At 41.5% G+C, this 21,085-nt stretch overlaps 2 protein-coding genes across 6 annotated transcripts in view; both read right to left on the reverse strand.

Moving 5' to 3' along the window:
* LOC307016891 (MAM domain-containing glycosylphosphatidylinositol anchor protein 2) overlaps positions 1–4,067 on the reverse strand; it is a 185,576-nt gene extending 181,509 nt beyond the window's left edge. For 2 of the 5 annotated variants that reach the window (XM_079646255.1, XM_079646254.1), the window contains exon 1: positions 1,922–4,066. In XM_079646255.1, the coding sequence (XP_079502381.1) occupies positions 1,922–1,994 (73 nt within the window). In that variant the 5' untranslated portion in view covers positions 1,995–4,066. Of the gene's footprint in view, positions 1–1,921 lie in introns of all 5 variants that reach the window. The other 3 variants (XM_079646258.1, XM_079646257.1, XM_079646256.1) reach the window with 2 other exon arrangements.
* Positions 4,068–4,994: 927 nt separating this feature from the next.
* Positions 4,995–20,794, reverse strand: LOC307016227 (uncharacterized protein; the record flags this gene model as incomplete). The annotated part of the gene is made up of 3 exons (XM_079645269.1): positions 4,995–5,469; positions 17,863–18,121; positions 20,754–20,794. 3 exons carry the CDS (start codon positions 20,792–20,794, stop codon positions 5,350–5,352), a joined length of 420 nt encoding a protein of 139 aa, XP_079501395.1. The 3' UTR covers positions 4,995–5,349.
* Positions 20,795–21,085: the final 291 nt, after the last annotated feature.

Here is a 21,085-nt window from a genome sequence, read left to right on the forward strand (position 1 = left end):
ATTTTATATTCAAGGTTGAGTATATAAATGTTTATATATCTGCTTGTATCTAAGCAATTTCCCTTTAGCAGTGCCAGTTAAAGCACCAAGGAAATAAGGACAAATGTAAGTCTCAACACACTGTAGAATAAGTTAGTCCCTGTAGTGATAGGGAAATGGGGGTGACTGTGCTCATGGGAATTTTCATGTTGAACATCATCATGTATATGCAAACACAGACAGCTGAATTTCAAACAATTCCATCTGCTACACCGCCCCGTCTCGACTGCTGCTAAGCCCACTAGTCCACACATGCCTCTATGGCAACACCACAACGAGCATTATGGGATATGATTCCTTCTAATGAGCTTGCATCTTCATCTGCACCCACACGCTTTAGCATGGAGAGCCGGCTTGCACCAAGGATCCACAGCTTTGATCTGACATTCATGTGATCAGTATTGATGGTTAACGTCATGCTCGTCTCCCCTGAATATATGTGTATCTCCGAGAGACTGTTTTAGTAGATGCGAATATCGAATCAAGTCAAGGCAATGCCGTCTTGAGACATCAATGTTGGATAAGAGGTTATGCCCTCAGGCTAGTGGATTCACTAACTCTAAACAACAACACACCCACGTAGGAATCTAACACTGCCTAATGAGGGCTTAGAGAGTTTGAAAACTTGAGTAAAAATCGCATTTTTAGGCATTGTGAGATACATCTGCAACAGGTGTTAGGAGGAGAAATACGGCTATCATTGCACATACATGAGAGAGCGGTTATGCAATCGCTGCCCTGGCATGTGCTGTGATTAAATAATGTATGTTCCATTGAGCACAGGGGTCTAAGAGCAGGCCACTTTGGGCAAATGTTGTTTAAAAAACTGCCGATAAGATGTTAGTAATGGAAATGTAAAAGAAAATTCTCCCAAATGTTGTGTTACTTGTGGCACTTCATCGTTGAAGTGGCCTTTATATGAGATGTCAATAACAGCAGTGCCCCCCCCCCCCCACTTCCTGGCCCTGAAGACCCCTTCAAGTGTATAACAGTGAGACTCCTGCTCCAGAGCAAAATAATAGATACAATCCTGACGCACCATCTCTGCACACACAAGATAGCGACAAAGATATGTTATGGTGCTTGGCAACAGCCTCTCAAATGTAATCGCACCTCTCAACTTGACCTCGCATTCTCCCTGCACAACTTCTGCTATGCTGAGAGCCGCTGTCAACACAGACAGGTCGGAGATGTGCACCTCAAGGTTTCCTCCATGTCCGGATAAAACTGCACATGAATCATTACTTCCTCATACTGCTGCTGCTGCTGCTGCAAGGATGACGATTAATATGAGACATCATCTGTGCCACTGGTTGCACTAGCAGACAGGGTAGGAGACATAAATGTGTGTGCGTATGTGTGTGTGCATGGGAGGGAGAGAGAGATACAGACTGACTGACATAAGGAAGAGGTAGGCGGATAGAACCACCACACATGAAGATAATTCATGACTGTGCATACTAAACGCCGCTGCTCAACAGATTACTGTCCTCTTGGTGACATTTTAAAACACATGTATGCCACGTTTTGAATGGTCATTTCAAAATGACATGTAGGCTAGCAGCCTGAGAGGTCCCCATGTTATATTATATGAATATAGCCAACACAAATCTAGCACTATCATGAGTGATGGATTGGATGAGAAAAGGGGGCTGTGCATGATTGGCTGCCCATGCGATTTGCTGTATAAACTCAGGGTTGGTGGGAACATTTGGAGGCTCTCACTCAAACATGACATTCAGACCTGGTTTGTCAGCCTAACACGAGTTGAATTTTATTTATCACAGGACCTTTATGAGTCCAATGGGAATGAGTGGCGATTTATGAGCCACCACTAGTTTTTACAAGGTCATGATCACGTTTGAATTTTGCATACACTCACCATACACTCCTTGGCAACGGATGCCCTCCACGGCCAGCGCCAGCAGCCCCAAAACACAGATAATTAGATCCATCCTCTCACGTTAATCTCTGCATATCCAGCTCTCAATGGCAAGAAGTCCTTTCCGGGGTGGTGTGACTGAGGCACATAGACACAAGACCGCTGCGATCCACGCGTCGATTAATTAAGTCTCAGTATTAGCTGTAAAGGTATGTATGACCGCGTTTGGAGATCAGGCTCAGGTAGCGGTTGCTCTGATGTCCACCGCCATGAAAAACGCGGAGAAACGCCGCGGAGGATGCGGGGTTGTGGGCTGCAGAGAGCCCGGCCTTTCAACAAACAGCAACCTCTCCTCGACTCCAGGTAGCGTGCGCGTGGACTTTAGCGAAGACTCTCGAAGCGCCAAACCGAGGGGGCACACTGATGCTGTCGACTATCACAGGCGGACGGAGCCTCGGTGCCCGGGGACATAGCTCCCTACAAATCCAGCTGTTGTCACGGAAGCTCCTTCTGCGTGGACTGCATGCTGTCAAACGAAGCCATCACCTCCGCTTCACCAAAACACTGACGCTGGCACTGTTTTCACCTTCTGGGCGGTCGTCAAAGCTGCTGTTGCAGATACCAAAGTGGAGTGCGTTCATGCAGTCACATCACGACTGCACCCCGACTTATGTCTACCGGCGGCGGCGACAAGGGGAAGGTCCAGTCCGGTCTGAGGAGAGAAGCGGCGGAGGTTTTTTTTCCCTCCACAGCACCTCGGAGATTCTAGCTTTTTTCCTCGGCGTTATGATAGCACTTTTTTCGACTGAATTCACGAGACGGTGGGAGCCGGATGTGCCTGCCGTGGAGCCAGTTGAGCAAGTTGAGCATCGGTCACGTTGCGCAAATACGTGCTACGGAGACCGAGTGGCACCGCAACCGGTCTGTGGCTACGTCAAGAGGTGCGTGGCTTCCAGCGCTCATCTGTATGGGAGGCTTCGCTCAGCGTCGGGAAAGGCATGAGAGGCGCAGCTGCTGGATGCTGAGAGAGAGGGAGACAGGGAGGGAGGGAGGGAGAGAGGGAGAAAGAGAGAGAGAGATGGACCATTGGAATTCAGGAGATCTAGCTTTGACAGACCTTTGCAATCAAAAGCAAGAGTCTACCGCTGCCTGCCCATGTTTCACCTCGCATTCTTTATCAGATAGAAGGGATGTGATGTCATGTAACATTGATCTCCCACCTCAGACTTGTTTGGCGTGACACAGTGAGATGTCTATGTTAGTTTACCAAGCACACACTGCTTCTGCAACACACCTACATGTTTTTGGATAATGCATAACTTTAAAAGAGTTGAAAAACTGGATGCCCAATGGGGTCCCAGTAGGCCCTCGGGGTGTCCTGCTGGCAATTCCAGTGGGCTCCTGGAACATTTGAAAAACCCCTTGTTACATTTGATTTCAAACTAAAAATATCCCAATTAAAAATGTTTTTGACCACAGGTTTCACCTCATTATTTCCCTCACAGTACTACTAACTTATGGGCATATGGATAATTTCAAATGAAAATAATCATTATATTGTAAATGCTTCAACTTCAATTATGTTTGAACTGTTTTGTAATATAAATAGTTTAACAAGGTAAAATATTCACACTATATATGGCTCCCTAAAACATATATTTAATTAATTACCAAGTTGGACGATAGTTGTTTCCTAGCAACACAACAATCCAATTAAATTGTATAATTGGTGTAGTATTCTCCCAAACGAAGCAGCACATGTTATACTTCACAAATGGGGATGAACTTCAAGATTTTTAAATAAAATATACAGTGTTCAAAATAAAAAGAGATGTCCCGGTGATGTACATTTTATTTTCAAGGCCTTGTTGTTTGATGCAGCAAATGTTTATTCAGTAAGTAGGAGGCGTCTGGCGCAGTGGAGCGTTGGTGTTCGGATCAAGGGAGCACGGGTTCAAAAAAAAGCCGACAAAAATGACATTGTGTCCCTGGGCAAGACACTTCACCCCAAATTGCTCATGTGGGGATTGTCCACAGTATTGAGTATGTAAGTCGCTTTGGATAAAAGCGTCTAACATGTAATGTAAATGCTCCATAGGTCAAATATATCTAGATTGTTTTATGGTATGTTGACACTGAAATCGAAGTAAAATATTATTCACCTCTGTTCTGTTTTTTTCTTTAAATCAAGTTCAAAACAACTTTATTTCATGCTGCGAAAGAAAATAAGTACTTTTTGAAGCAGACAGTGTCCTTAGAGGGCCTCTTCTTTATAAGCAGCTGGAGATCAGCTGGGGAAGGGACTGCAGTTTTGGCGCCCTCTACAGGACTCCTTTAAATAAATCATGCAGTCATTTGGGGTTATACACAGTTTTTGACCATTTTAATTGCGCACGATCTCTGTGTAAATTGGACATGAAGATCACATCATGATTTTCTGGCATTGCCTCATGAGTCCTCCATCATTGTAATTCATCCGAGCTGTCAATATGCGATCCTTAGACGAGGACCTCATGGTGGAGCAGAGGAGTAAAATGAATTACGTGGAGTTAATATTTGATATTGTCTATTCTAAAGTAATTTTTTAATCTAAATTATTTAGCCGTTTTATATGGTCATTGGTGTGGTTCCCTTGAAAAGCCAGAGAGATGGAGTGTAGACAGCCTTCGTCATTTGACAAGAAAAATGTTTCAGAACTTATTTTAAGCCAATGACTGGCTTGGTTTGATCTCAAATAGTGTGTGGAGATTCACCATTTTATCATGGCTTTATTCAGGATGTTTAACCATCTCTCCGTCTCTCTTTTTCTGCCACTGTGAGCATATGTGTTTTTGCAAATGCAAATCATTTATAATCCATTGTTCACTCGAGCTGGAATTTTCTTCAAGTGGTAGGATTTGTTTTGATAGTCGATTTAAACACTTTAGTTTTTTTGTTTGTTAAAAGCAATATTTGCTTAAATATTAGGCCAGTTTGGCAACAATAAAGCAGCCTGGACATTAATACAAGTGACTTAAATGTCCTGACAAGAATAAATCTGTGTGTGTTTCATCATATGGTGATGTGTGTGTAGTCGCTTATCCCCCACCTGCTCGCTGCTAATCATTTTGTTTATTACTGTACGTTTGCATCACCCAATATGGGAAGAAGCAATGGGAGACCACCCGGGGAGCTTAGATTTTAACTCTCCATCTGTCTGTTGTGAATACATTTGCTCTCGGCATCCCCCTCCCTTTCTCTCAAGTCTTATTCTCCCTGGGATGAATATAATGAAACTTTTTTTGAACTGACTAATGCTAAAGTGCACTGACACTGCGATTATGAAGCCCATTGTGAGTACTGTTAGGTTTCCCGAGAAGTGACTGGAGATGAGAACCCGCTATGCAAGCACTAAAACAGAGACAGTAGTGAAGTGTCAAAAAAAGGCTTTATGTTTTCCACGACACTGATAAGGAGTTGACGAAGCACACGTAGAGGGAAGACGTGGAGCTGGGATGATCAGGAGGGGAGGCTGGACGTTGCAGGCAGAGAGACTGGAGTATGTGGATCTGGAACAGGAAAAACAAGCAGGATTAGGAAATAATTTCCTTTCACAAGGAGCATCGAAAAGTCACTAGGAAAAACCACTAGTAGGCCTGGACGATAGTTTAACACTTAAGATTAAACGAAGAACTGGCGAAGTCTGAGGATGGGAACCAGGGTTTTAACAGGGTTGCCAACTTTGGGTACCTGGCTGGAGTGAGATTTTGAGATCATGGGTTTAATTACACATATGCGAACTCAATGACTGCTATTGTGTCAGTAGCGGGACCTTAGCATAGGATATACAATATAAAATATTGGACACAGACTATAAAGGGCACAAAGTTTCATTCACTAATGAAAGTCAAACACATGTTTGTTTCCACTGTTTTATTGTGTGCATAGGTCTGTCGCGATAAGCAATTAATTGACTTATCGTTTGATAGATAAAAATGAACTCGATAACTTTTCTGACCTCGATAAATTGCCATTTACATGAGGATGTGACTAGCAGTTTGAAAGGATGTATTTGAATTATTATTATTATTATATATTATGATTATGTCAGTGGTCTAAAATGGTCATACAACGGTGCCGACAATATTATCGTTTATCGCAATAATTTCCGGGAAAATGTATCCAACAAAATTAATTATCGTGAGAAGCCTATAGGCCTACATGAAACACACACACACACACACAAACAAATCTACAGACTTACTCCAAACTGCCAAATATATGAATTAACACACTCACTCTCATATACTCTTTGACTCTATTTTGGCTTAGTAGAACAATAAGCAGCAGACTTTTACTTCTTTATCATTTCTACTGGATCTTAGATCTACGCATGCGCAATACGGGTCGGGGATTGACCAACCGGCTACCACTGCTCTGCTGTCCGTTAACGTTGTTATGAGTGGTGGGGGCGGGGAGCGAGTGGATCGACAGCTTGAGCAGCGGTCAACTCAACATTGTAAATAACCAACCAAAAACGATCGCCGGTTCATCTTGTTTTTGGCGTGAGAATAGTTTGGGCAGCGTGAGAGCGTGAGATTGAGAGTCACACGCCAGATGCGTGAGAGTTGGCAGCCCTTTTAAACAGGTGCAGGTGAGTAGTGGCAATCAGTGAGATGAGCAGCAGCTGAGGAGGTGAGTTGGCGGGAATCGAAATGTAGGTAACCACGCCCAGCCAACAACCCGGGTTGCGTTCCGATAATCCAAAAATCAGCTCCTAAATTCTAACCCTATCTCCTATTCCTTGACCTCTGAGTGAAACGTCACGGGGTTAAGGGATAGTGGATAGGAGAATTCAAAAGGGCTTAGGAGAAGAGACTGCGGTACTTTAGAGAATCCGAATGCACTTTCACTATCTGACGTGTTTATGATTGTGTGAGTCTGCTGCTGTGGTGAAACTATGGCAACTACAGTGTTCTATACAACGGACTACAACATGGATGTATAATAAGAACGAGGGACTACTGTAACCTCATCTAGAGACTCTGCACCGTGCTCTGATGCTGTTGTTTTATGCTTTATGAACGTGGACAACAGAGAAACATATTCTTCATGACCAAAGTTGTAATTGAAATAAAAAAGGAAAGTGAAATTTATGCTCGTCACACACTCCCTCCGGTCCACATTAATACAAATGATCCCAATACGTATGATTGTATGAAAATATCTTAAAATAAATACAAATGTATTTATTATAAACGTTAGTCTTTAACATCTATCACGGTGTATATCACCATTCAAACATCTTTTAAAAGTTGAACAAACTCCACACAGCTCAGTGAAATGTTGACTTTATTTGATCATTTCAGTAAAAACTAACGTTCATATTTCTCTTTTTGATTATAATACTGATGAACGTTCAAAACAAAGCACTTTGGCAAGTTACCACATACGTTTTAAAATGCTTAATAAGCACCGTGACTTTCATGATATAACTTCTCCGTCATAATCGTTTGTTTCCGTGAACGGCCGACTGTTGTGTGACGGCAAATGCTGCGGCTGCAAGGCATTGTGGGGCAGAATTGTCTCCTCTCCTTTCGGTAGGGGAGGTCCAGTGGTTGCTAAGCTAAAGGAGGTTATAAAGGAAGTTTGAAACCTACTTTCCTTTCATTTGGAGAATTGGAACGGCACTTAACATGGCTGCCACTGACGTACTTCCGGGTCATTTCACTCCGTTAGGAAGGTTCCTAAGCTAAAGGGACTATTGGAACGCAACCCGGTATCACGGCAAGACGTGAACATGTGACGATTTACCATGCTGGGAGATGTCACGATTTCCTCCCTTCAAACGTGAGAGTTACACGTTATTGTTAACCCATGTTAACCAGTGGAGAAATAACCGGAAATGTCAAACAAATGCTACCCCGACGTAATGATTTATTTTTTAATAGTCACACTCGATTACGCCCATTTTCTTGTTTCCCCAGCTGGTCGACACCTCTTTTAGCAGAAACAAAGGCTACATTAATGTATTAAATCGATTACAGCTTCGGTTCATGTTCATTTACAAACTCTTCAACTAAAACCGTAGTTATATTTAAAAACATGTTAGAAGGCCTCACAAAATACTTTAATGCAAATTAAAATGTAAATGTGAAGGAATGTGTGTATAACAAAATACATCGGTGCTAAACGAAACCGGAAAAAGACGTAGGCAAGATCCTCAGCTCGATGATTGGATGTTTTAGCCGCAATGCATGCTGGGATTTGGTGTTTATGTGATGTGAAATCTGAAAACGTTTTTTAAAAATAAAATAATACTTTATTCCGAGTGTGCTTGCTTTTCTCTTTGAAAGTCATCACATAACGGCATTGTAATACACGGTTCGGCTGCATTAAGTATTACATATCTGCCGTAATCCTCTATTTATAGAGCCCTGCTGATAAGACTTCTAGACAAACAGGAGAACTGCTGCCAAAACTGAAAACGTGATGTGGATCATAAATATATAAGCAATTAAACAACATCTTACATTTCTTTTCACACAATACGTCTCCTCGCAGTATCCACACTAATTCGGCTTACTTTTATATTTGATCCAATTGGTAGATAGGCTGTATTTACACCATAACGGTGCAGAGCTGATAGAAAGGGACACCTGGTGGTTGAAGAACGTTATTGAATTTTATAATTGTATTATTAGATATTAATAGGATCCCTATAAAGTATATTCATTACTCGTTATTCTCTACTAATAGTTAATTAAAGACTGTATAATTACTAGTTTTCACACCCCTTTCAAGATTTCAAGATTTTCTAAGCTAAGGTTTATTGACATATCATATTATACACACCTAGGTGTAGCAATGAATGAAAAACTTGGGTCACAGGTTCCTCAACAGTGCATTACAAGACATCTATCAATATGTGTCTATATCCCCACCATTAAACTGTCATTCTGCACATTTATTATACTATCTACATACATCTTATAAGAGTATAATACATATGTATAATATCAGTTTAATAATAAACAAATAATAAACAAATAAGTGCTTAAACATAGTTAACATTGCAGGAAAGCAATATATTAGACGCTAAGTACTTTGTCAGGCTTAATATTTATCTGTAGTAGATACAAATGTCACTGTGTGTGATGTGTGCTCTGCATGTGTGACCATTAAAGAGGGTTTCATCCCTCCATATTCTTCTTCTATACCCCCAAAGCTTTTTTCTTATTCAAAAGAAGACCTTAACCTAAAGTACTCTTTAATGTTTAAATTAAGCCATTATTAGTTTGTCTGTTTTGCACATCCTCCTATTAATATATAATAATAAAATAATACAATTCAATAACGTGCTTTAACCACCAGGTGTCCCTTTCTATCAGCTCTGCACCGTTATGGTGTAAATACAGCCTATCTACCAATTGGATCAAATATAAAAGTCAGCCGAATTAGTGTTGATACTGCAAGGAAACGTATTGTGTGAAAAGAAATGTAAGATGTTGTTTAATTGCTTATATATTTATGATCCACGTCACGTTTTCAGTTTTGGCGGCAGTTCTTCCTGTTTGTCTAGAAGTCTTCTCAGCAGGGCTCTATAAATAGAGGATTACGGCAGATATGTAATATTTAATGCAGCCGAACCGTGTATTACAATGCCGTTATGTGATGACTTTCAAAGAGAAAAGCAAGCACACTCGGAATAAAGTATTATTTTATTTTTAAAAAACGTTTTCAGATTTCACATCACATAAACACCAAATCCCAGCATGCATTGCGGCTAAACCATCCAATCATCGAGCTGAGGATCTTGCCTGCATCAGTTTCCGGTTTCGTTTATCACCGATGTATTTTGTTATACACACATTCCTTCACATTTACATTTTAATTTGCATTAAAGTATTTTGTGAGGCCTTCTAACGTGTTTTTAAATATAACTACGGTTGTAGTTGAAGAGTTTGTAAATTAACATGAACCGAAGCTGTTGCCTGGCAACCATGCTGGCAACTCAATCGCACAACGTCACGTCCGTTAATTCCACATCCACACGCATGGATTAACATCGATTTAATACATTAATGTAGCCTTTGTTTCTGCTAAAAGAGTTGTCGACCAGCTGGGGCAACAAGAAAATTGGCGTAATCGAGTGTGACTAAAAAATAAATCATTACGTCGGGGTAGCATTTGATTGGCATTTCCGGTTATTTCTCCACTGGTTAACATGGGTTAACAATACTGTGTAACTGTCACGTTTGAAGGGACGAAATCGTGATATCTTCACGTCTCCCAGCATGGTAAATCGTCACATGTTCACGTCTTGCCGTGATACCGGGTTGAGGGAGACAGACACACAGACAAACAGACAAAACAAACAGGGGGAAAAGAAGGAGGAAGTACTGCAGATCCTCACAAGTACAGTGTCTCTATGCAGCATCATGAGGGGGTTCATGAATATAATATGCCCTCACTAGTATTATAGTCAGAGCTGTATGACATTTGGCTAAATGTATTCAGTCATACAATGCATGAGGTGTTGGATGTAGTGTGAAACAAGACTATTTGGTATTTGAGGAAGCCTCTGTGGTCTTTGCGTTCAACACAGCAGACCCATGATGATGTCACGGTAAAATACAAGGCCAGGGTCAGCCGTCAGAGGAGTGTGTATCTTGTGTTTGTGTATCCGTGAGTGTGTGAGAAAGAACATGAAGGTTATGGCTTTGGTACTTTGACAATATTCTGCTCTGGTTGGCATCACACATGAGCAAATCTCAAATGGAACAACATGTATTTTTCCATCTCGCTGCCTTAAAACTCAGGCCAGTGGCCACCTGTGGAAGCCGTTTCACTGACAACTGTAGCTCAAAGCCTTGTGTGTGTGTGTGTGTGTGTGTGTGTGTGTGTGTGTGTGTGTGTGTGTGTGTGTGTGTGTGTGTGTGTGTGTGTGTGTGTGTGTGTGTGTGTGTGTGTGTGTGTGTGTGTGTGTGTGTGTGTGTGTGTGTGTGTGTGTCTTCATTAAACATGTCAGCATCACTGTTTCCATTAGGGATGCATGATGTAGATTTTCTTCAACCAATCATTTCCCACTTTTCACTGATGAAAAAAGGTAATCTTTCCAACATCATTTCTGTTAACAAAACAAAAAGTTAGCGAAATGTTAGCTCTGTTTTTCTGGTAAAGCACATTAAAAAACGTTCAGTTGTGTTGTCTTCCTCTCACATTGTATTTCTGTCATGCCAATTACAATTGGTGTAATCAACCATGTTGATATGAATTCAAAACAGAAAAAATCCTTCACATTAGCTTCAGAAAGCCAAACCAAGAGTTGCACACCGCCACCTACTTTATCCAAGTGTCGAGATGCTTCGCTAGTTTAATCAATGCGGGTAATGTAGCTTCAATTTTCAATATTAATCTGAAAGTCCAATTATTGGACAATCATTTACTGGCCCAATATACAACATGCATCCCTAGTTCCAATGTGGAATTTAGAGCAATAATTACTTTAAACTTCTACTAGCGGTGAACCAGAGAGACGTTATTTGGCGCGCCCTGAGGGAGTTGAGAGATAGAAATGACATTTGGATTCAGAATACTTTTAATTGTTCCAACAAACTGCAATTACCTTTTCCTCGGAACAACCTGAAGAGTCATTAAGCTTGGTGCAACACCCTGGGTACAAGCACCCGAGGGGTTGTGGGATGTAACATTTTTGGCAGTCACTCAGAAATCACACATGCCTGACTGCATGCATATTAGCTACAGTCTACTCACTCGCAGGACACAACCGAGCGTCCCCATGTGCCGCGCTGTTGACAAATGTTTCACTTGGAAAATAGGTCACTTTGGAGCTGGCAGAAAAACATTTAGGAGGGAGGTGGTTGAAGTGTTCAAGATGATTTGGCTTCTCCTTGTCATGATCCGTTTACAGTGCGGTAATGACATGCTTATGGAAGAAGGTTGGTGGTGAAAATGCGAACTCATGATTGTCAAATGTTTGCACTGATTAGTTAATGAAGACTTGCAATGTTGATTCTCGAGGAACTATATAGCAAATATATCCATTGCTCCCAAACTGTTCTTGGTGCTCTTGAATCCTATTCCACATGAAAAGAGCTGACTTCATTTAGATTCAGTGTTTTCTGTCGAGGAACAGCACCATCCTCAGCGAACTCTTGTAACATGGTCTAGTAGTGTATAGGAGCTCAAGCTGGGAGGCAAACCTTAGCCTTTAAAGACAAAAGGCAGTTCTGACGGGCATGACGTGCTATTATTCTACAAATGTTCCATCAGACACCCCCGTTTTCCCTGGGAAGCATGCACTCGGTATTCACGGCAGCAGGACGCCTGTCGGCAGTATTTACACACATAACTGGGGTGAAAGAGTTCGATTTCGATATCAGGTGCAGCGCTTCCTGGCAGCTGGTATCAACATGCCATCAAAAACCACTGCCCTTTTGTGAGGCTACCCGCTGAGCTATAATGGGCTGGTCTACACAGTGGGTGAGTTTTCAATAAATTCTCTGAAGTGATCTGAAGCTACCTCCACATTTGAAGCTTTGTAAAACTGGTGTGAACGCTCAAACTGCATCTTAATCCTCAAGCATTTTTCATTAAGAGGATTTTTAAGGGCACCCTTCAACACTAGAAATCGGAGTAATCTCCACCCATCAATTTGTTTATCTGTCTATACTGTGATTAGGAAAGCCTTTTATGTCTCCCCTAATTTAGCTATACTGCAACTGTCCACTTTAACACAGGAGAGCTTCCTATTGGCCTATTGATCAGCTGCCCTCCCAAAGCGATTCGTCCCAACTCTGATTGATTCTGTCTTTGCCGTTTTGGTGACACAGCACAGAGTCAACATGACATGCTAACTAAGCTGTATTAATCTACTGAATCAATTAAATGACCAAATCTTCCTATTTATTATTTATGATGAATAAATAACAAATGAATGGTTTATAAAACTAGAATGTCTTCACATAGCTGTTATGATATAGAATGATGCATGATTAGGCACATTAAAAATCCCCTTCACTTATCATGATAATTATATTATGAGCTTCTTACATCCATTTCCAAGCACATTTTAAAGAAAAATAGACATTCTGTAATAACATCAAAGTGTGTTTTTGTAATGGGAAAATAACCTTGTAAAAGGAAAACTGAGCAGATCTTTTCATGACGTTAGTAACATACACGCTTTGTGTTTCCAGTGCCGTGCTAATTACAAATACCATGATCCTAGGGAGTACAATCCAGTTCCATATTTAAACCCCTTCGACTGCAGAGAAAATGTGATTCCCTGGTTTAGAAGGCAGTGCTTCTTGGCTCCGTATCTGCAGCTGTAATTATCCCTCTGTAAGGAAGGTAAAGAGAAGCCCATGTTAGCCCTTGTGTCCTCGGCTGCACCACGGCGAGAAATATATCTTTCAGAAAATATCTCATCCTGGGTACACTGTTCAGAGTAACATGGAAGGAAATCCTCATACAAAAGTAAACTTTTAAGTAGCGGTTTGTATCCAGGCAGGCCTTGGATCACCTCTAAATTACACACCAGTTCAACCTCCTCAAGTGGAAAGGCCATTAGTAATCACTGTTTATACTTGAGTGTACAAACAGACACGGATAAGTGGGTGTATTTCTAAGAAAGATACCATTACAGTGTAATTATTTTCTTTATCTGCGGCAGATCCTGTGCCCGATTCTAAGTGAAAGGCACATTTTGAATCAGAGCTCTTTCTGAAAACATAGTAGAGCCAGGAGCAATAGCAGAAAGCAATGAAGTATGGCTAAAGTGGTGTGTGTGTGTGTGTGTGTGTGTGTGTGTGTGTGTGTGTGTGTGTGTGTGTGTGTGTGTGTGTGTGTGTGTGTGTGTGTGTGTGTGTGTGTGTGTGTGTGTGTGTGTGTGTGTGTGTGTGTGTGTGTGTGTGTGTGAATGAAATACAAATGCCAGTCATTCAGCAGGACAGAGTTTGCCATATATTCCAAATGAAAAAGGGCCACAATCACTTTAGGCCGAGTTGCAGGCAAACAAATTAATTATTTATGAACAATGAATATTGCATATTGCTCTCAAAATTGTTGTTGCCTTTCCTTCATAAGCCAGCAGATTTGATTTACAGGGCTGGATATTCACTTTTATAGAAACTGAATTATAATCACTCTTTATCTGTCGACACATGGAGGAGGGAGAGGCCCCATCATGCAGTTGGTATTTGTGACGCAGAATAAAAAACAAGATATCTTTGACTTATCTCTTTGTGATGCAAGAGAAACAGTGTCTCTCCATAGGAAGCTGAAAAAAAGCTTTTGCCTTGAACTCAGTTGTGTTTATGTTTCTATCATCCATGTCCGATGAACAATGTTCCGCCGGCAGCGTCACATCATGTTGTGTCCCTTATTTTCACCCAACATTGCCTTCTGATGTGTCCACTTTAAAACGTAATCGAGTGGTCAAACAAAGCTTGAAACAGCCACTGTGGAACCGTGGCTCTCCTATTTTGCACTGTGGTTCAGGTGTGGGATAATAATGGGTTTGCCATCTGCTCACCCGGTTGTCCTTTAAATTGTTTTCTTTTGCTATTGGCTTAAAACAAAAAACAAAAAAACGTGTGTGTCTGGAACACAAGTACCACCACCAAAATAAATGATGTCTAAAAGAACAAAAGGCAGGATTCAACAGATAAAAAAAATAAAAACGGGTTACATAAATTCAAACCAATTATCATCTACAATAACATTGAAATAATATGCAACAGCAATACAATGATAAACCAACAGATTATTAACTGTTTTTTATTTAAATTATAATAAATATTAATTATTGAAGTATGATATCCCTCTGTTTTTTGAAAATATTTCTTTGCATGAAAGCATTGAATGAATTGCCTTTCATCTTTGACAATGATGCTTCACAATACAAACATTTGAAATGCAAATATGTGCTTTCATCCTGTATATAGTTACTTTTATGTCCTGTATTTCCATAAAAGACAAATGATTATCACTCCATCAATCCCTCCATCTACTGTGCCTGTCAGGGTCGTGGGGGGGGGGGGGGGGGGGGGCAACAGCCTAGTATGCTTGTGGCAGGGTCCACTCTCTGCATGTCTCCAGTCTATCTCAGAGCAAACACAAAAAGAAGGACAACCACGGTCACGTCTACAGGCAGTATGAGAGTTTCCACTTCACCTAACCTGAATGTGTCTGAACTGTGGGCGTGGGATTGAGTCCATAGAGGATGCCCACGCAGAAAGAGGGAGAACATGTTTACAGCACCAAGACAGACTCCAGCTGGCCAGCGCAAGTTTGAAGTCAGGGTCACTGATCCTATCCGTCATTTTCTGCCCATGGTAATTAAACGTATCAGTCACAAAGCTATACTTCTAATTGGACAGTTTCTCATGGTTGCTTTAGCTCTTAAAAGGGGAGCAACTAGTTAAAAAATGATCAGGTTTTTTCTTAGTAGTTCATTTTTAAGCTACTGGGGGGTAGCACAACACACTGTGAAAACATTTACACATTTTCAGCTTTTAAAGATGATTGAGTGAACGGCTAGTCCATTATATACTCCTTTTGGCTCTGATTTGGTAACCACCAACTCCTGAGAAACATTTTTGGCTCCTAAATGCTCACCGATCTTCACGAAGAAATCAATATTTGTCTGTCTGCTGTTCGGCGATGGGTAGGTAGCGTTGAGCAGGCTTTTTTTTAGCACTTTACCTGAAAACAGCAGCTGAATCCAAAAAAACCTAGCAAGCCTTAAAACAGATGCCTTTCACATAATACATTGTATTATCCATAACATAGGAGCAGCTTTAGTCATTATATAAATTCACAACTAAGTAGTTCAAATAGCTTTAAACTGTTTTAAAACTCTCATATCTGAACAAAGATATTGAGTTTAGGATAAATAGGAGCTGATATATACCAACACATTTACCTTATGTGGACTTTACATCTGTCAAACATTGCTGCAGGAACGGCCTGACAGCAGCAGCCAAAATAAATCCAGGACGACAGAGCCTTGGGGAATGATCTCGTTGCTATGTGTCATGACATCTGAGAAGTGAGCTACTGCTTACTTCATGGCAGGTGATGGATATGCATTTGGCCAAATTCTTTTTTTTGTTACATGAAAAGCGTTGCTGTCTGTGGACATTGGTCCACGGTTGAAGGAAGACCTTTGTTCATTGCACAAGCTGTCATAATGAATATAACGCTCAGCAACCCAGCAAACCCAAAGCCGGGTTACATCAATTTAGAATGTTGGAATCCAATGGATAAGGACTAATAATATATTAACATAAATACCCAAATTATACCTAAAACAGCTCAGAGTTTGTAGCTTCTTTCAAGATCTATATTACTCAACCTTGATTTAATTGGGCTTTTGGGGGACCGTTATGAGCTGAGTGTTACTGGAGCTTACAACGTCATGTATATTTAAAATGTTGGCAGAGCACGTCAGAACACCGGTTTACCAAGGTTGTTGAAACCTCATCACACATCTAGTTTATAATTCTAAATCTTCACCCAAAACAACACCTGGGATGTGATCGGCTTTAGCTGGAGAAAAAAGTTAGTAATATTTTATTCAGCAACTCTGTTCATTCAGCATTTATTCCCTGTGTTCAGTGTCTACTGGGGCTGATGGTGCCGTGTCCAAGCAACTGAGACATCACTTCGATGATGATTAAGGCTTATAGACGGTTGTGCGAGCACTGGGTGAATTCTCACTTCCTTTTAGATTTAGCAAGATCTCAAACCGTACAGCTCGTTAGAAAATCAGATTTAATCTTTTTGTGAGATGCTAATGCAAACTGCATCCAAGGCAATGATGTTCCTTTTAGATCACTCCATTAAGACGCATGTTTTTAGAATGTATTCAGATATACCAAACACCATGAATGTTCTAAGTCAATTTACTACAGAAGATTTGTCTTTTCTCTATTAGCACGTACTTATTTCCTATCATCATTCATTACATTTTCCGGCTGTCATTTTAATTGCTGGGAAGGCATCCAACACTGTAGACTGATATGTTGCTCAGATGTGTATGGGATCAAAGCCCTGTGTCTCAATAAAGGGGATATAAGTGCTCAAGATGTTACAGTATAGGATTTGGCAGTTTGACAGGTTGTATCATAATCAAGCGTGATCATTCAAAAGGTGATTACTTTGATACTTTAATCTCTTTGTACACAAGTGTTGCTAATAGGACAGTGTGTACCGTTCCTCCACCTATAACAAGACAGAAATAGCTGAGCATGGGCCCTGAAAATGAATCAAAAGACTTGCAGTGCATAATGGCGTTGTAGTGAATGTGTGGAACATGTAATCACCTTCATCTTTCTTCATACACTTACGTTATAGTGTGTGTGTGTTCATGCGTGCGTACACACACTCTCGTTTGTGAGTCTATTTTTCTCTGTCGTGTGTGTGTGTGTCAGAAGGGTCGGGGGGGTTGGGTGTTAGGGATGTGTGTGTCAACATGATAGTTTGTCTTAGGAGAGCACCGCCAAGCAGAACTGTGATATGTGGAGGGGGGCCTAATTATGGTGTGTCGCAGGTTCAATGTGCTGCCCTCAGCACTAGTGACCGAAAGCTTCTAATGGGACACGCAGGTGCCAAAGAATATGGGAGAAGGCGAGGAGGGCTGCTTAATAAATAGATAATCACATCAGTTCCCCCATCCTCCTCTGTGGCTGATTTAAGCCTGCTCAGACTGTGCTTCATTAGAGAGCTAAAGCGCCATTACTCTCGCTATAGGAATCTGACCACATTGACACCTGAATCTGTTTTACTCCTGCAAAGGTTTTCGCTCATGGTTCCGTTGTTATCGTAAATGATTCTGGGAACAGCGTGGTGCCCGAGATACTCAAGGATGCGAGTGCAGCCCCCCGGTTGAGAGAATGGGTAAGGAAGGCAGCCTGCAAATGAATTAGACTCACCGCCTGAATACAAATCTGAAAGCCAGCGACGAGAGGCGGAGAGGCCGGCGTCAGATTTAACATCTCAGTGAGCGGGTGAGCATGGTGCGAGCTGGCAGCTCCCATCTTCTCTCGCTCTCCTTCTCCGGCCTCCCTGGTGACGATGGTGGCCGCGGAGGCAGCAGCGGGCCAGCTGGCATCCCGTTGGAGGGGCAGGTTGGGAGGGCAGCCAGCACGAACTGTCAGAGGCCTGCCAGGGACACTCTCTGCTCTGCAGTAACTGGGAACACACGCAAATAGGACATTTGTAACACTACACAGTGCATATGAGGGGATACAGTGACTACATTATATGTCTGTCTTTCCATTAACCTTCAGTAGGCAAACAATGCACAAAAGTATTTCAATAGTAATGCCATAATCAGATTATTGTTTAAACTAATTAAAGTTATGCTGTAGTTTCAGGTAGTTTTATAGTAACAACATTTGAACTTGTGCTGTTGACCAACTGCAAGGCCTTTTGACTTTGCTGGATTTTGAAGGAACGGCAAATACAGTGAAAATAACAAAGGAAGTATGAGGTCATGTATATAACTCCAAAATGTGGAGTAAATACAGAAGAGTAAATACAGAAGAGGTCCTAATTTGTAAGGCCTTCACACACAAAGGGCGTGTCAAATAATAGACACAAACATGCAGGAATACAGCTTGCCATATAGCTCAGTTGGTGGAGTTGGGGTTCAAAACCGACCATTTGCTGCATTTCATCCCCTTCGTCTCCCATTTGTCTCTCCCTTTAAACACTGTAACTTAAAAAAAAAGAAAAATTGCAAAAACTTGCCTGCAAATATTTCATATTGATATAAATTCACTCGAATATATATACTGGAATATAATCCATCTTGTTCGCCCTGTAATTTTTATGTTCTGTATAAGAATAATAATACAAAAAATAAGAAGAATTCAAGATAAAAATAGACAATCAAAAAAATGAATCAAGACAACAACAACAACAACAAGCCACCAGACCTTTGTCATAAAGTCCTAACTTGAAAGCAGATTTGCAGATGCACGATATAAAACATTCCCAAAAAATGCGCGCCCTGCTCTCACAGTATGAACATCACATCAGATACTTTCAGAATGATCATCTAAGAAGCTTGTCGGAATTCAATACGGAATTCAACTTTACGCCTACAACAGTAATAGTCTAATCGGGCATATTGCACAGTATATTCACCTCTGTTAATATGTGTCCTTGGTTTTGTAAGTATTTGGACATAAACAAAAGTATTGGAAAAATGTCATGTTTGACCTGATGAATGTGAGAGATGAAAACCAGGGAATCGTGAAAGCTATTAAAACTCCTCTTGAGGAAGACGTGAATGTGTGAACCATTGGAATCCATCCAACAGTTCAGATAGTTCAGTCTGGACAAAAGTGGTGGGCCGACTGATGTGGGTAAAAAAGGCATGCGCTGAATGCCTTTATCTTTTCTACATTCATGAAACACACCCATGCACATGCAGATAAGTTCAAATCGAGTTCAGGTTGAACGTCTTTGTGTTAATGGTGGCACAAAATGTAACACAATTTCACCTTGATTAATAGTTTGATCTCTTATTCAAGATTGGAGGTTTTCTCCCATGTGTATTGTTCAAATTCAAAATGCCTTTCAAGCCTTTTCACCTTTTCCATTTCCTTTTTTTCGCTCTTACACTGACGTCCTCCTGTCTGTCTGTCCATCATCAATCTGCTCCTGTCTCTCTGCATGTCAGTCAGTCTGTCTCTCCTCATTAACAGGGTTGTGTGTAGTGATGATCAGCGGACATTACATGCGCCATCTATTTGCCAGATGTTATTGCTTACACGGTGGCGATTTCATAAGGTGCTGTGACAATTTCATTAACTTTGGGGAAGGAGGGGGATTCAGATTCCCTTTCCCAGAGCAGCAGAGAATAGAGAGGCAAAAAAGAGGGGTTCGGGATCTGAAAACGCTGTTACATTAGCAAGACGTGGGAGGAATACATCACCGAGGAATTACTGAGCACAATAGACACGAGCAGAGCCATTCTCCTCTATTTTAATGAGATATGCTCGGCTCATGCTACCTGCAGTCCCGGGCTGTGGGTAAATGAAAATGCACCGGGATGGCACGCTCAATTGTTACTGACAAGAACCTTGATCTATTAGCAATGCGGCTCACTCGCCTATCTGCTCCACTATGGATTGAAATTTTCAAATTGAGAGACATTCGATGATATCAGACGTATCCCATTTCAGGGACATATTGTGCTCTCCGGAGTTCGCTCACTGTAAGGCGGGGAGAGGAGAAAAATTGCGGCCGTGAGCTCCACAGTCCCATAGTTAATGGGTTTTCATTGAAAGCAGGAGACGGAGGTTGATAGCCCTCCCTGATCAAATTAGTCACATATCGATCGTGGCCCTCTGTCTGCTTGGTAAAGGTGAACCCGCTACACATAATCCTGTTAGCAGGTCTTTCCTCCACCACTTGCCCAGATGGAGCGAGATAAGGGGCTGCTATCTGCTTACATCTAAGGTTTCCCTGGAAGAGCTGTTTAAAAGCTGCCTTTGTTCCTCCTGGATCGGAATTTAGAATGTGTTTCCCTGAAGTTCAGAAAATAGGTTGTTGTCCCTGTCTTTATCACTGATGGATGCTATATACACATGCAGAAGCATATATAAAAATGTACATAAAGACAGCGTTCCCGATGGCAGTGTGTGTGATTGCTCAAGAGATAAAAGGGGATTCATCAAAAAGCGCCACGCTCAAATCTCAGTGGCCAGCGATGCATAATTCATTGCTGATCAAATTGAACAAGTTCTTATCTCTGTGTTTGGGGGGGGGGGGGGGGGGGTTGTTGTGGAAACAATGCTGCCTTCTCTCTTACGGCTGCATTGTCTTCAGCTGCTGCAGGAGTCTAATTTCCATCTTGGCAGTCGGGCCACATTAGCATACATTTCTTCGTGCGGCAGTGAGAAGGGGGACAACTGGGGTCCTCATCAGATAGGATTAAAGGAAGAGAGCTCGCTGGAGCAGAATAGAATTAGGCAGAGGCAGGCGGAGATAGCGGGACAGAGAGAGGGATGGAGGAAGTGTACAGAGGAAAGGACAGAGAGTCAGACCGTGAAAGATGAGGCTTCGACTTACCACTTGTTTTTCTCCGCAGTACATCTAAACCCGTTATTAGATGGTACTTCAAACTCTAAGTAAAAGCCATGT

This window comes from Notothenia rossii (assembly GCF_949606895.1).
Source record: "Notothenia rossii genome assembly, chromosome: 8".
In the NCBI taxonomy this organism is placed as follows: domain Eukaryota; kingdom Metazoa; phylum Chordata; class Actinopteri; order Perciformes; family Nototheniidae; genus Notothenia; species Notothenia rossii.